Source organism: Myotis nattereri (assembly GCF_964212035.1).
Source record: "Myotis nattereri genome assembly, chromosome: 12".
In the NCBI taxonomy this organism is placed as follows: domain Eukaryota; kingdom Metazoa; phylum Chordata; class Mammalia; order Chiroptera; family Vespertilionidae; genus Myotis; species Myotis nattereri.
The window spans coordinates 78589897-78605624 of record NC_138087.1 but is presented as its reverse complement, the minus strand read 5'-3'; the positions used below and the strand labels follow the sequence as shown (position 1 = coordinate 78605624).

General features: G+C 44.2%; 1 protein-coding gene across 4 annotated transcripts in view; it reads left to right on the top strand.

Moving 5' to 3' along the window:
- FNBP1 (formin binding protein 1) overlaps positions 1-15728 on the top strand; it is a 98965-nt gene that overhangs the window by 67075 nt on the left and 16162 nt on the right. For 2 of the 4 annotated variants that reach the window (XM_081103960.1, XM_081103959.1), the window contains exons 7-10: positions 6736-6864; positions 8054-8200; positions 9670-9867; positions 10795-10977. In XM_081103960.1, the coding sequence (XP_080960086.1) occupies positions 6736-6864; positions 8054-8200; positions 9670-9867; positions 10795-10977 (657 nt within the window). The remainder of the gene's footprint in view (positions 1-6735; positions 6865-8053; positions 8201-9669; positions 9868-10794; positions 10978-15728) is intronic. The other 2 variants (XM_081103962.1, XM_081103961.1) reach the window with 1 other exon arrangement.

The window sequence follows — 15728 nt, the reverse complement described above, 5'->3', positions numbered from 1 at the left end:
CACTCAGTCTGAATAGGAATTTGTAAATGCATTCTCAGTCTTGAACTTGGAAATGTATTCTCGATGCGGCAGCGCTGGGAAATGTGAACAATGCCATTTATCATACAACAACATTGCTCCAGACAGAGACCTTTTTCATCTCTTCTATGTTGGTAACCCTCCTGCTACATTATCCTTTCAGAGCTTTTTGTTTTCTTTTGGGGCCTCAAAGGCAAGCCTTCAACCTTTCAGTTTCTAGAATTCAGCATTAAAATTTGTCTCTTTTACTAATCTTTTTAGCAAGATAAGATATACCCTCATCACTCTTACAGAAGTTATCATTATTAATGTTTTATATTTTTACAGTAATGGGGTTATGCTGGAAATACTGTTTTGGAAACTGTAAAAAAATTAAATTATATACAGCTTTCACATTCCTTGATCATCAAATATTCTTTTTTTTAAAATTGATTTTAGAAAGCAAGGAAAGGAGAGGGAATGATATGGAAACATCGATGGGCTGCTTCCTGCACTCCCCCTCCTGGGGATCAAGCTGGCAATCCAGGCATGTGCCCTGACCGGGAATCAAACTGGCCATCTCTCGGGGCATGGGTCAGTGCTCAACCAACTGAACCACACCGGCTGGGCTAAATATTCTTTCACATTTTTTTTTTCTTTTTAAATGCTACATATTAGTGCATTAGCCCGGCCAGTTTGGCTCAGTGAATAGAGTGTTGGCACACGGACTGAAGGGTCCTGGGTTTGATTCTTATCAAGGGCACGTGCCTCAGTTGCAGACTTCATTTAAAATTATTTCATTAGGATCAATTCCCACCGGTAGAATTCTGGGTCAAAGACTAGTTTTTGACAAATCCCAGAAAATCAGTGCAAGCTTCCAGGCGTTCTCAACAGGTTTTCTCTGATCTCCCTTGTGGGCTGTGAAGACTTGAGTGCTTCTCATCAACCTGGCCTGTCCAGAAGCAAGGTGTCCACTGGTTGGAGCTCCTTGGTGGCTCAGACTCACCACGTTTGCCAGCTGTTGATTGGGGATCACTGTGGTGTCATTTAGTGGTATCCTTGCAGCTGTATTTCTAGAACTTTCCAATCACTTGTCCCAGGCTGCTGTGCCTCCTTCGATGTTTTCTCAGACACTGCCCCCCAACACACACACAAATTGCGAACTCCAGGCTGTCACCATAAATAGTGATTATCAGAGGCTAGAGGTGTGGGTACTTCTACTTTCTAAACCGTACAGCTCTGCACATTTGAATTATTTTACAGCAAGCACATTCTGTGATTGAGGTGGGAAAAAGAACTAAAGAGAGGATGGGCCAAATAACGTAGGTGATTAAATTCATGTGACTGATTTTGCCCACACTGTTGAGTCAATAGCTCAGGTAGATTGGAGAGAGGTAGGTCAAGAGCCAAGTGCCAGATCCTTGCTGCGCCTCAGGCCGGCCGCACACCCTGCTGGCGGGGTCCGGCCCTGCGGTCAGGCCATCTGCTGTGTGAGCGGAGCTGCCGCAGGTCACCATGCGGGCTAGTAACTTCAGGATGAAATCTCGGTTTCAGCCCCTTTCCCCTCCAGCCTAAAACACATTTCCTCTGTAAAATGAATGAAATGCATAAAATGAAGACATATCTGAGGAGTTTTGCTCTTTGAGGAGCAGGGAATAGAGTATTAGGAGTGGAGCACAGTGCAGTGAAGTGAGAGTGTTTGTATTGAATTTCTAAGATGGGGTGTGTTTGAGCATATTTTGTATTTATTGATAAGACCCTGACCTTTGCAGGGAGATGGTACCGTGCAGCAGCAGTTCTTGAGCCGGGCATTGCAGCATCTCCCCTCATGCTGGGTATTCACATGAGAAAAGTTATTTAATAAGGCTCAGAGGAATACCAATGTTCATTAGAAAGACAAACTTGCTATATGGTAAATGTTCACATACATTGGAACCTAATTCCAGAATCATTGAATGAATAATGACTGAGCATCTGCCATGTGACAGGACATTCTAGGAACATTATGTATTATATTCCTTTAGATATGTCTTTACAATTTAATTATTCACTGATGTTGATATCATTAAATGATCGCCATTTTACAGATTGTTTCTATTAAAAAAAATTTCCTCTGATGATAATGAGGAAACACAGTATTGAGTGTACAGCTGCTGCAGAGAATATTTACTATTATTTGAGCAACCAGAGCTGTCAAATATTCCTCATTTGCTATCCCCAAATTTTTGGTAATAAAAAATAGGGTTTTGTCCTTCGTTATATTACATGCGAAGGGCAAAGGCGACTTCCCCGGCGCTCTGCGGTGAATGGTGTGTCCCTTAATGAACAGCAGGGGTCACATCCTGAGGCGGCTGAGGTCATGATAAGAAAGTAATAAATCTCATTACTGCCCCGTCGGCGTGGCTCAGTGGTTGAGTGTCGGCCTGTGAACCAGGAGGTCATGGTTCGATGCCCGGTCAGGATCCAGGAAGTCGAATAGGGAAGTCGCTTCACACGTTGTCCGTGCTAACAATCTAAATGCATTCCAATATTTTTATCTTAAGCCCATTCGGGTTGAGAAGCATCGGGCTGCAGTTCGGTTTCTAGTATATTGTTTCCTTTATTTAGAAATAGCAAGTCTGACCTCTTAGGCAGGAAGCTGTACTTCCATAGGATGTGGGGGTGGGCGGTATTGAGAATTACACAAATGGTGACGGAAGGAGGCTTACCTCTGGGTGGTGAACACACAATGCAATACACAGATGGTGTAAACGATTGTGCACCGGAAACCTATATCATTTTATTAACCAATGTCACCCCAATAAACTCAACAAAAATTTTAAAAAAGAAAAAGAATTACCCAGTAATTCAACAATAAAGATAAATTAAAAAAAGAAAGAAAAGAATTACCTAGCAGTGAACTCATGCGTAAACAGTACATACTTCTATTTGGATTTATTTGGGGAGATTCCCAAGGACTTGTCACAGAAATTCTCAAGTTTAAATTCAGTCTTTGTGATTGACAGTGAAAGTGGAGTAGGTCTTATTCAAAGATGTGTGTGACTTACAGTCTCCTGCAGTTGTGGTCATTCTGGGTTTTTTTCGATTATCTCTAAATTCCGTGACTCTGACTCATTAAAAAAAAAATAAGAATGGAAATTTTAATTAATGGAACTACTGTACCTCTTTAAGATAATAGTCGCTATTTTCAGACTGACTTAAAAAGAAATGAGAAATAGTGATGCTTTAACCTTCGTGTAGCATATACTAGTACATGAGGAGGTGCACTTTCTAAAACATCTAGTTAGTAATTGGTTACTTCAGATAATTTTTGAAAATACTATTAAAGATAGTTCTAAAAATATATCTGTTATAATTAGTAACTGATTGAGCTGGCTCTTTCCATCGTAAAATAAACACAACAGCTTACAAAACAAAAAAAGATTTTCCATATTAAACTTGGTCAGAACAATGGCACATTCCTGGGCTCGGGATTCAAAAGTGAGGATTAATTCAAAGCAGATGGGTGCGGGGATGGAGGCTAAGACAGTCCTGCCTTCCTGCTGTGACCTTGAAGAACTGAATGTACAACAAGGTTTTGCTTCCTTTAAGTGCTTCTCTGTCCTTTCAGTGGGCGAGAGGGAGGCTGTAGAAATGCATGGACGTGTGCCATCTCTGTCCACGCTTTGGCACTCAAGAAAAGCTCCCAGGGAAACTCGCTTCTGGAACATCCCATCCCCTCTGGCTGTTGGGCTGCCTTTTCTTCTGCTCAGCTGATACATGTGGCTGCTTATTTCGGTCGCTTCCACAGCTCACACTAGTAGTCCCTAGTTATATGAAAGGACATCAGGAAACTATTATGAGTTAATATGCTTACAAAGGCCATCAGATAGCCAAGGCGAAGACATCGCTGGAGATTCTGGGGAGGGAGGAGGAAGCGGATCACAGCCACTTCCTCCCACATGGTGCTGCGGGGCCTCCACAGGGCTCGCCCCCAGATCTCATCAGAAAAATATTCCAAGGCTGGCATGATGGACTTGTCCTGAGGACACGCTCATGTGGCGTGTGTGTGTGTGTGTGTGTGTGTGTGTACATGCGTAAATACATAGGGTGTCCCCCAAAAAATGTATACACACTTTCACAGCTAGTAGCTGTTAAATGAAAATGAAATGCATTTTCATAAACATAACTTATAACTATATTCTAAGTTTGCATGCATTTTGGGGGGGACACCCTGTATATAATAATGACGTACTGATCTCTGCTTCAGAACGAAGCTGTTTCTAAAATTCACCGAGGTAGAATCATTTCTCCAAAACTAACACAGGGACTGTCCATCTTCTTGCTTGTTATTCTTGTTTACAGAAGTGGTGAGCCCTCCCTTGCCCCTGGGGTTTTTGTGTCTTTTTCTGAGGAAGGTTTGTGAATGAAATAGAGAATATTTTAGACATTTGAGGCCTGGGAATCCCCTTGTGTTTTTTCATATTCGTAACCAAGTGATGAAGGTACAGTCTAGGTCATTGAAAGAGTTAAGAGGACTTCGCGTTGGCGGCCTGAGAGGGACAGATGGAGTGCGCGCAGGTGGGGAAGCGATTTAGCGGAGGAGGGCGTGGGGTTGTCAGGGTAGCTGGGCACTTAGCATGTTGGGGACGGATTCTATGTTTACTGAGATGCAGTACAAGCGGAAGCCAAGCGCAGCATATGGTCAGGACGGGACAGGATGGGCGGCAGAAAGAGTGGCAGCTGAAATACCCAAGGGGAGGTGAGAAATGATATGGTGGTTTTGAGGTACCTGAGGCCTCAAGAAACTGAGACACGTCGGGCAATAAGGAAACTCTGTGGCTCTGCTGATGCTGTTACTGGTTTGGGAAGTGTGTCTGTATGCATGGGGAAGGGGAGAAAGGAAGCCTCTCCCAGCGACCACCTTGGGCCTTGACCAGTGCGCCTATGAGTCAGTGAGTCAGGAAGTGAGAATCAGGTGAAGCTTTCACGTCACAGGCAGGAAACCAGCAAAGCCCTGCGATGCTACAAACCAGCGGAGATGTTATCAGCGACCAGCCAGGAAGGGATGAACCACCCCCACGTGTGTGCTTCGGGTTTACATTTGAACGTTCCTGTTCTTTTTCTTTTTCTTTCTTTCCTTCCCCCCCCCACCCCCCCAACTATTGGGTTCATAAAACAAGGCAAAAAACAAACAAACAAAAAGTTGCCTTGGTTATGTGGGAACAAGCCCTTTTCCTGTGGTGTTGTTGGCTCAGTGTGGCAGGCTTGCCAAGTCAGCTGCCAGCCAAGCCTTCTCTTCCTCTGGCAGCGGGTGGGTGTGGGCCCCCATCCCCCGGCCCGGTCTCGGAGTTCCTGAGCAGGACCCTCAGGTGCTGGGTGAGTGTAGGGTGGATCGCCAGCCTAACTATCCCTGGGATCTGTGGATGACTTTACGTTTACACACGTACTGGCTGGAGCCTTCACATCCATTCTGTAACATGTCAACACTTGCTCCTCCCCTGGAGGTATGTGAGAAACCAAAATATGGATTAGAAGAGGGAACAAATTGGTGAATTTTATTCTTGATTATTTAGGAGGGATGGAAAAAGCCCACAAAATAGCATGTACACAAAACATAAAAAGCACAAAGAGGGCGCAGGCTTACTGCTTCTTTACAGAATAACGACAAATAAATGTGGGAGTTTTAGAAAGTCCATTTGGATCATGGTTCATATACCTTTTTTGTCATGAACCCCACTGAGAATTGAATTTAAAAATGTATGGATTCCCTCATGTCCTCCTCCTTAAGAAGAAAACATATATGTACACAATGTGTTATATATATATATTTATATACACAGAAGTTCTCACAAGGCCCATCCAGGCGACACAAATCTGTGAATCTGGCCAAGTGCAAGTTGTAGGCGCAGGTGAGAAAGAATGCTGACTCTGGTGTCTCCCTAGACAGGAATGCCAAGTTAGACAACAGAATGTTGAAGTTTGTGACAAATCAGAACACATATCCTTACCTAAAGTAAATTCAAATGCTAAACCATTTTTAAAAATAACACCTGCTACGTTTTAATAGCCAAGATATGGAAGCGACCCAAGTGCCATCAGTAGAGGATGGACAAAGAAGATGTGGTACATGTATGCAAGGGAATTGTTACTCAGCCAGAGAAAGAATGAAATCTTACCATTTGCAGTAGCATGGCCGGGTAGCTCAGTTAGTTAGCACATAGTCCCGCTATGCCAAGGTTCTGGTTCAGTCCCTAGGCAGGACACGTATAAGAATCAGCTGATGAAGGCATAGGTAAGTGGAATGACCAGTTGATGTTTCTCTCTCTCTCTCTCTCTCTCTCTCTCTCTCTCTCTCTCTCTCTCCCTCTCCCTCTCCCCCCCTTCTTTTCTCTTTCTAAGATCAATCAATCAATAAAAAATAAAGATGCAAATTGGTAGTTACAGAACTCATGGGGATGTAACGTACAGCATTTGGAATATAGTTAATAATACTGTAATACCTGTGTGCAGTGCCAAGTAGGTACAAAATATCAGGGGAAACACTTTGTAAAGTGTATGATTGTCTAACCACTATGGTGTGTACACCTGGAACAGATACAAAATAATGTGGACTGTAAACTATAATCTTTAAAAATATAGCACCTGCTAAATACAACACATTTGAGGTAAATTTGAGCCCAGCCCCTCCGGTTCGCAATTCTAGGCTTTCATTTGATCTCTGTAAACATGGGGATATTCTCATTGTTTTGCCCCCAGGCACGACAACAAGCTCAAGTCCGTCACCAAATGGCAGAGGACAGCAAAGCTGATTACTCATCGATTCTTCAGAAATTCAACCATGAGCAGCGCGAGTATTACCACACTCACATTCCCCACATATTCCAGGTCAGTTTGTCTTTCTAAGAAATGTGTGGCTTTGGGATTGTGGTTGCTGGTTATATTCTAAGTTATTTATATAATTCTCAATTTCCTCTAATCCAAGTCATTTTGTGGAGCATTCCGACATAGACTCACAGTAAAACGAAGTAAACTGTTCATCTCAAGATTCATCAGTAGCCTTGGTTTGCCCCACAGTCTAGCACTGTGGTTCTTTTTTTCTTTTCTTTTTTAATATGTTTTATTGATTTCTTACAGAGAGGAAGGGAGAGGGATAGAGAGTTAGAAATATCAATGAGAGAGAAACATCGATCAGCTGCCTCCTGCACACCCCCTACTGGGGATGTGCCTGCAACCAAGGTACATGCCCTTGACCGGAATCGAACCTGGGACCTTTGAGTCTGCAGGCCGACGCTCTATCCATTGAGCCAAACCGGTTAGGGCAGAACTGTGATTCTTAAATTAATGCTTCCTTTGCTAAAATGACCGTTCTAGTTACCGCGCCCCCCTCCCCCTCCCCCCCCCAAAAAAAAGCCAACTTAACTTTAGGAATCAATTTGCATTCATAGGTGTAAGATTTGAACAGGTGACAGTTCTTCGAATTGTTTTTCTTTTGACTCCTTTATGTTTTCAAAAATGGTATGAGAAAAGATATTTAAGCCTTAAAACAAAACAAAACAAAAAAGATACACACATGTCCTCTCACTTTGGGAATCTTTTACAACCTCAAATGCAGTTGTAGAAAAAACAATAGCTCTTAGCTTCATAGCGTCTGCACGCACGCGAACAAGAGCCCCCCACCTCGCAGAAGGAAGCTGCGCTAGTTACACCCCAGCCCTGCTTGGGTTGAGACAGTTAACCAAATACTGTGCTTTTGGAAAAGGGTAAAGCAGTGGGTCCGAGATGAAGGAAATGTGTGAAATCTAATACCAAATGGTGTTAATACTAAAAGTACCTGAGTTTGGGATTCTTGCTGAAATAGGAGTGGAATTGTGTGAAGTATACATTTGGGCAGCCCACCAGTTCATAAAATGCGTGTCCAGGGAGCAATAACCTTACAGTTGCTCTAACTCTAACCCTTCCTATGGGCCTGTTTGCTTACTGGACAGTTGACTCATGGTAGCAGTGCTGCTGAAAAACAGCATCGTTAAATGACAGCCGTGGGCAGATGAATTTTACACAAAATCTGATGTTACAGAAAATACAGGAGATGGAGGAGCGGAGGATAGTGAGACTCGGAGAATCCATGAAGACCTATGCGGAGGTCGACCGGCAGGTGATTCCAATCATCGGGAAGTGCTTGGATGGAATAGTGAAGGCGGCCGAGTGCATTGATGAGAAAACTGTAAGTATGGGAGGTGATCTCATTCAACCTTCTCCTGACAGGCCGCTGCTCTCGGTGTCAACAGTAGCTGCTTCCGTGCTGTCTGGGTGTTCCATGTTTTGAGCGCCCCTCCCATTCTCCCATCACCACTGACCCTTTACTTCCATGCGTCTCTGCATCTGCAGTTCGCTCAAAGGCTTTGGGTGGTTTTATGTGCCTGGCTCATGGACGGAAATCACGCCAGTCTCAGGGATTAATCACCCTGTGTACAGTGTCCACAGTCACCAGCGCGTCACTGTGCGGAGAGGGCCTTTCAAGGGAAATAGTAATGGTGGGTTTAGAAGTTAAGTCTCCAATCTTGACTTCCCTGAAACAAGCCCGACTTTAATTTCTTACATCAGAAGCTCGGAAATGTCTTTTTCCTTGAAATTTTACAACCTCACAAGGTTATGTCAGAATGGTGGTTTCCCTTTTAACTACAATAACTACGGCTAATCAGTTGAAATCTTTTCAAATGATCTTCTCTAGTTTTTGTGGGTTTTTAATTAGATGACCATCGAGCTAGAATGTTATTACCAATCACTCGCGTTTTTGTCATACTTTACCTGTGCATGGACTCCTTTATCTAGGGCACTGTGCTTGTAACTTTCTGAGCCCCCTGAGGACATGTTGACCCGATGTGCCCAGCAGAGTGCACGCCGAGGAGCAGGCATCCAGTGCATTGATTCACCCAGCACACTTTCATTGCACACCGGGCGCCAGCTAGGTACTAGGGATTCGGTAGAGCAAAAGGAGAAGAACTTACTTTCTAGCAGAGGAGAGGCTGAGCAATATATACGTGAAGTAAAATTATGTAATAAATTAGCATCACAATGAACCGAGAAATTAGAGAGGTCATCTACTCTTTGCTCTGACTTTGTGTATGCTAAATTGCTTTAAGAACTTCTGGTAGGAAATAGATTTTTGTGTGACTGTATTTTTTTTCAGGGAATTGCTTATAATAGCCCAATTTCTCTGTTTTTAGCCAAGTTCTTTTATTTTTATTGATTTCAGAGAGGAAGGGAGAAGGAGAGAGATAGAAACATCAACGGTGAGAGAGAATCATCGATCGGCTGCCTCTTGCATGCCCCACACTGGGGATCGAGCCAGCAACCCGGGCATGTGCCCTGACCGGGAATCCAATCGTGACCTCCTGGTTCATAGGTCAACGCTCAATCACTGAGCCGCACTGGCCAGGCTTGCCAAGTTCTTAATTGATATTTGTTTTTCCAAATGCAGAAAACTGGTTATTGAAAGTATCTTCAAACCTCAACTCAACTTATAGTGTTACAAATTATTCTTTCTAATAATAAAATTATTACTAGAAAAAATGTTTCTTATCAATTAATGTAGCTTCCCGAGAGTAACATCTATGCAGTAAACATAATTCATTGTGTAAAAAGCATTCACATGTATTTGAATGTGTTTGTGTGTGATGGGTATAATTTCAGGACTCACAGCTGGTCATAGAGGCCTACAAGTCGGGGTTTGAGCCTCCCGGAGATATCGAATTTGAGGATTACACACAGCCAATGAAGCGCACCGTGTCGGAAAACAGCCTTTCCAATTCCAGAGGAGAAGGCAAAGCAGAGCCCAAATTCGGGGGCAAACCCAAAGGAAAGTTATGGCCGTTCATCAAGAAAAACAAGGTACTGGCGGTTGGTGCCTGGTGTGAATGAGTTTGATAAAGTGTGCAGATTTTGATTTTATCTTTTAGTCTTAAAAAAAATACTAGGGTCCTAAACCTGTAGCTTTAGAATACCGAAAAGAAAAAAAAAGGCCAGTGTGCTATTTTCTTTTAAAACAGTCTTCTTTCTGGTGGTGGTACCTTTGCCATGGCCATTTGTCCAATTTCAGATGCATTGTCACCCACACTAACAGACGCCTGACCTCACCATTTCCCATCACGCCTCTCGCTCCTTAGACGGCTGGTCACGTGGGCTGGAGAAGGGGAGGGTGCAGACTCCTGTAACCACTTATCGGCATCTCTACCTGCAACGGTTTCCGTGGGCTAGTAACTTGGTTTTGAACTCGTGCTAACACTCGGATCCATGAACATTTTCCGTTTTCTTTTATAGTGTAACACGTAGGTGCATGACGGCATTAACCTGGGGATAAAATATGATCGAGGCAACATGACTGCTTTCCCCTTAAAATATTTACTCTGTAATTTAAAAAAAAAACTATCTCGCTGTTTTCCCAGCCCTAGCATTTAAGGTCTTCCGTTTTCTCCCATCATGCTGTGTAAGTTTAGGTGGTTCCAAATGTTTACCCTTCTGGCTTACACTGGTCTAGAGTAACTGGTTAGAACTATAATTTGCATGTGAAAGTCCGCATGGGCTGCTTGTCAAAGATTTCTTGCTGTTCTTCTCTGCATTACTTACTAAAAACCCCACTTTCATCCTGTCCTTCATTCTGACATTCCCATGTTTTCTTTTGGACCATGGCCTAAATATTTAATTGTTTGTGTTTTACTTGCTTTGGATCTCAATTATTATTTGATGCTTATTTTTGTTTTGTGTCTTTATCTTCTTGTCTCTGATGTTTACTGTCACTGCTCCATCTCTTACACGTAGCTTATGTCCCTTTTAACATCCCCCCATCAGCCTCCCCCTCCTCCCCCTGCCTCTGCCTCACCCTCTGCTGTTCCCAACGGCCCCCAGTCTCCCAAGCAGCAAAAGGAACCCCTCTCCCATCGCTTCAACGAGTTCATGACCTCCAAACCCAAAATCCACTGCTTCAGGAGCCTAAAGCGAGGGGTAAGTCCTGCCCGAACCCTGTCTCTCGCGTGGGCTCTGGTTGCATGGTTTGCTCTGTGTAACTCGTTTTGTTTGTGAATGAACTCATTATGTTTTCCCACCACGGAAAGCAGTCAGGACCTGTGACTCGAGACAGGCAGTTAGAAAGAGGAAGAAGAGAGGAGGAAGGAGGCAGGGTGGCTGGCAGGAGCCATCCCGCCCAGAGTTCTTTCTGTCTTCAGTGCATTCCAGAAGGACTTTTCTCCGCTTCCCTTTTAAAACACTCAGGTCATTAATATTTTATCCTGATTTTACCAAAAAAGGGAAACTCAAGATTCCGTTTCTAAAGTTAGCGCCCTGTGAGATGAGGAATTAGAACTCATTGTGTAGTCGGGATATATTTCCTTAATAATTAATTACTGAAACGACGTGAGGGTAACAAGGACACCTCTCTGAGCCCTGCCTCCGGGTCCGATGGGGAGATGCGGATCCCAGTGGTTTCTTCAGCTCTTCTGGTGAACGGAGGAGATGTTGATAAAAATTCCCATGCAATGTCTGGCTGGAGAAGGCCTGATGCGGTATTTATCTTTACATGGTGAAGTAAGAGCCACCGACGTTTATTGAGCGTTTATTACATGCCAGACTCCGTTCTCCGTGCTCATTTACTTTACTTGGGTTATTTTACGAAAAATAAGAAAAACTGAGGCATAAAAAGGTAAAGTTAGGAAGATGGACAGCCGGGAGTTAAAGCCAGGGGGCCTGTTCACAGGCTGGGGTTCTGTGACATCCGCACTGAGAGAGAACCTGTTATAACACTGGTGACTCATTGCGGGGGTGGTTTAGACGCAGGTGGGCGGTCTCATTACGGCTGCATGTGCTTAAGTCACAGTAACCCAGAGGAGAGAGCAGTTAGAAAAGGTTGGAATGAAGTATTGGCAGCATCCTGAATACATCTAAATTGTCCGTCCGAGCTGCCCTGCCTCCCTTTATAAGGAATAAATAAGCTTGGTTATCAGGAGTAACCGTGGGTGCCTCCACACACCCAGCTGCGGCCCAGCGGCCGTGGGATGTTCCTGCACAAACATAAATCCTACTGTCCCTCCTTCTGTGTAAAAATGAGGGTAACTGTGTCATAGATAACTTAAAATAAGGGACAAAGACCACAGGGTTCTCTCAGTGTTCAGGAAAAGACCCAAGAATGTTAGTGATCAGTAAGTGTAAGAAAAAGATGGCAAGAAAAAAATATAGCACTTAAGCACACACACAAAAAACAGTGAAATAGGGAATTGGTTATTTTGATCATTTAAAGGACCCCTCCTCACTCTCTCTCTTTTTTTTTTTTTAACCATAATTAGCACAATGAATTTTTATTTTTTACCCCTCAATTCTATGTTCAGCAAACCTCTGTTCAAAATTTTCCTAAATGGTGAGTGTGTTTTCTTTTACACACACATGCACACACAGATTTTTGTTTCTCTGTATTAGTCGGGTCAGATTTGATGTCCCTTCAAATCTGAAGTAGCAGTGCAAAAAAAGAAAGCAAAAGGAGAAGGAAAAAAGATAAAGGAAATAGATTATAGAAGTGGGATTAGGAAATTCATAACAAAAAACAAATCTGAAGTTTGGGGGAATAAATTTGATTTTAAAGCAATTTCAGAACAGAAGGCACATGACTAGAATCATACAGTCCTTGCCACAATTTTGTATTCTATTTTTGAGCGTGAAGACTACTCAGATAGGAAAGGTATCCTAGAAAGATAACAAATCTGTGACTTCAATGTGTCTTTTAATGTATCGTGTTTGCAGCTGTCAGATCCAGATTGAAATAGTTGCTGTACCAGAATGTATAAATCTTGTGCAAACACTTCTTAGCCAATTTTGTTTCTAAATAATTACACAGGATAAAATCTTTTTTGTTGCAAATCAGTGACAGTTGTAAGAAAATGTTGGTTCATTGAGCATCTTTAAGGATTGGCATGCCCCTTGAGCGTTACTCACCATTATCTCATCTCTACCCTCGGTAGGATGTTCTCAATTTCCCATCTACAAAGTGTAATTTCATTGTCTTAAATTAGAATTTCTTTTTCCAGTCTGAGCAAAGGACTTCTAAATCTAAAGTGCGGACCTTTTTGTCCCATGTTTTAGAGTTAATTATATGGGGAAATGCCACCAAAGTTTGCTCAAATGATTTTGAAAATCCTTACCCATTGTTTGTCAGATGTTACAATCCTATGGTTACTTCCATTTTATTCATTGTATCCTGTTCTCTTGCTGATCATTGGCAGACTCAGTCTTTCTGTTTCCACAAAGAACTGGAGAAGAGGACGATAGGGAGACCCACGTATGCTTTTGAAGCTAGGGACTATGTTGTAAGTGTGTGTGACGGCCAGGCCCGCAGTCACGGCACAGGCACTAACCCCATTGCCACCACCAAGACCGGGGACCCGGTGCGCTCTGGTAGGCTTCCACCGAGAAATGAAATTCTCAGTTGAGAGACCCGGACAGCCGGGGAGAAAAAAGTCTAATTGTATAAATTCAACCCCGGGCTACTTCATCCGGGAAACTTGTATGGAAAAAGGAACCAAACTTCCCAATAACAATGAAACTTCCTAAAAATGTCAGTAAACGGAGCTTGGCTTTTCCCCTTTCCATGGGGGGTGACTGCAGTCTGAGAAGATGTTACGGCAGGACTTCCCCCATAAACTGCAGCTGCAGAGCGTGGTCACAGGAGGGTGACACTCCTCCAGATGACAGGTGTGTGTCCCGGTCACCCACTTCCACACCCGCAACAGATGATCCCTAAGGGAGTCACCCCATAAAGCTTGGAGAACCCCCTAAATCCGTGAAGCATGCGCAAGGTCAGAGGAGTGGACTGACTGTGGCCCTCGCACACCTTGCTCAGATGTTTATTTCCGTGGTCCCCTTTCTTGTACTTGAGGTTAGTACCTGTGACTGCCGGTAACATGGATGCGCTAGCTTAGCTCTCTGTTCCCATGTGCTCTTGACCTCATGGCTCCCAGGCTCCATAACTGTCACCTGACACTGACAGCTTTTCAGTACTCCAGGGCCTCGCAACGCACCGTAGGCAGCCTTTAAAACGTCCCCGTAGCAGAGTATTTGGTTTCTAATTGCAAATCTAACTGGCTGGCTTACAGCGTAAGACCAAGAACCGGTTCCTAATCGTTTCAAGCAGTAGCAAGTACTGTGATGGCGGGAAAATGGAATGTGTCCCAGAATTTGGTACATTCTATTTTTACTGGCATTTATTCTCAATCCTAACGACTTATTATTATGAAGTGGCAATATTCTTAGTCTATTTGTTTTGATGTTAGGATCCTATATTTTATTTAACTTATTTTTGTTAATCCTCACCAGAGGATATTTTCCCCATTAATTTTTAGAGAGAGTGGAAGGAAGAGGGAGAGAAACATCAATGTGAGAGAGACACATCTATTGGTTGCCTCCTGCTCGCAGCCCAGAGTTGGGGAACATGCATCCGAGGTACATGCCCTTGACCAGAATCGAACCTGGGACCCTTCAGTACCAGGGCCAACGCTCTGTCCATTGAGCCACACCGGCCAGGGCAGGATCCTGTATTTTAGAATGCTTAAGAAAGACTGTGCAACTTTGAAAAACAGAAGTAGCTGAATAGAAAGCAGATAGTTGCCGAGGTCCAATCCCAGGCTCTTTGAGGCAGCGGTGTTGAGCGGGAATGTGCGAGAAACATCCGTCTATGGCCGTGTGCTCTGTGGGGAAGGTATTTGCAGAGTTTCCCTCTGTGCACCATGAGCGTTGTCTGTTAAGAACTCCAACTGTGATGAGCAGGTCTGTGCCAAGTTCACAGGAGCGGCTCAGGGAGCCACCATCGCTGCCCACAGAACAGCCACGGCTGTCTGCACCTTCCCCCCAAGCTCTTTCCTTGAAAGTCTGCTTTTTCTTCCGACAGACAATCCCTCTGAAAGCACAGCCTGTTTACAGAGAAGTGTAGACGTCGAGTTTGTCTTCAGAATAAGACTTTCTAAATCTGGTTGAGGAATTTGAACACCCTCACGCCTCCTAATGGAAAGTAAAGGGCACTTTCTGTGAAACTTTGCCTCCGAGATAGTTTTGGGTCCCCTCCCCATTGCCTGAACCCCTAGGATTGGCAGCAGCTCAGAGGCACCGAACTGTCAGATTGGCTTCTATGGCCACAGAGCAGGTCTCGCCTGTTAATGCAGAACCAAGTGTTTCTTGTCCGAATTTTGAGAGACCTTTATGTCTGTTTGGGGCCCAGTAATCACTACACCTTTGCTCACCGGCAGGCCCGGCAGGATGGCAGCTGCAGGCTCCTGATGATGGCCCCGGAGGCCCCGGCCAGGAGTGGCCTTGGCTGTTGAGACCAGTGGCCGTCTAGTTCCCAAAGCTCAGGTTCCAGAGCAGCTGCTCCTGCTAGTTCCCCAAGTGCTACGCACCCCTTGTGGGCAGGGCTCAGCGGATGGAAAGCCTGAGGCCACCCTGTCCGGGCGGGTGCTGGGCCTGCCGCCTCTGCCTCCGCCCGGCGCCCAGGCTTCCTGGCTCCTGAGGCAGTTTCTCAGAGCAGCTTCCAGTCCTTGGTTTGCTGCTCAGCAGCCTGAGAGTTTGCTCACGTGCCTATAAGAAACGCCAGCGTTCCTATTCATCAGATTTCCTTCACGTGGAAATAGAACCTGCATGCTGTGGAAGTGATTGCTTCTCAGACTTCTAGACTGCAGCAAGTTTGGTGAACAAAAGGCTGTCTTTTATGATAGTTACAT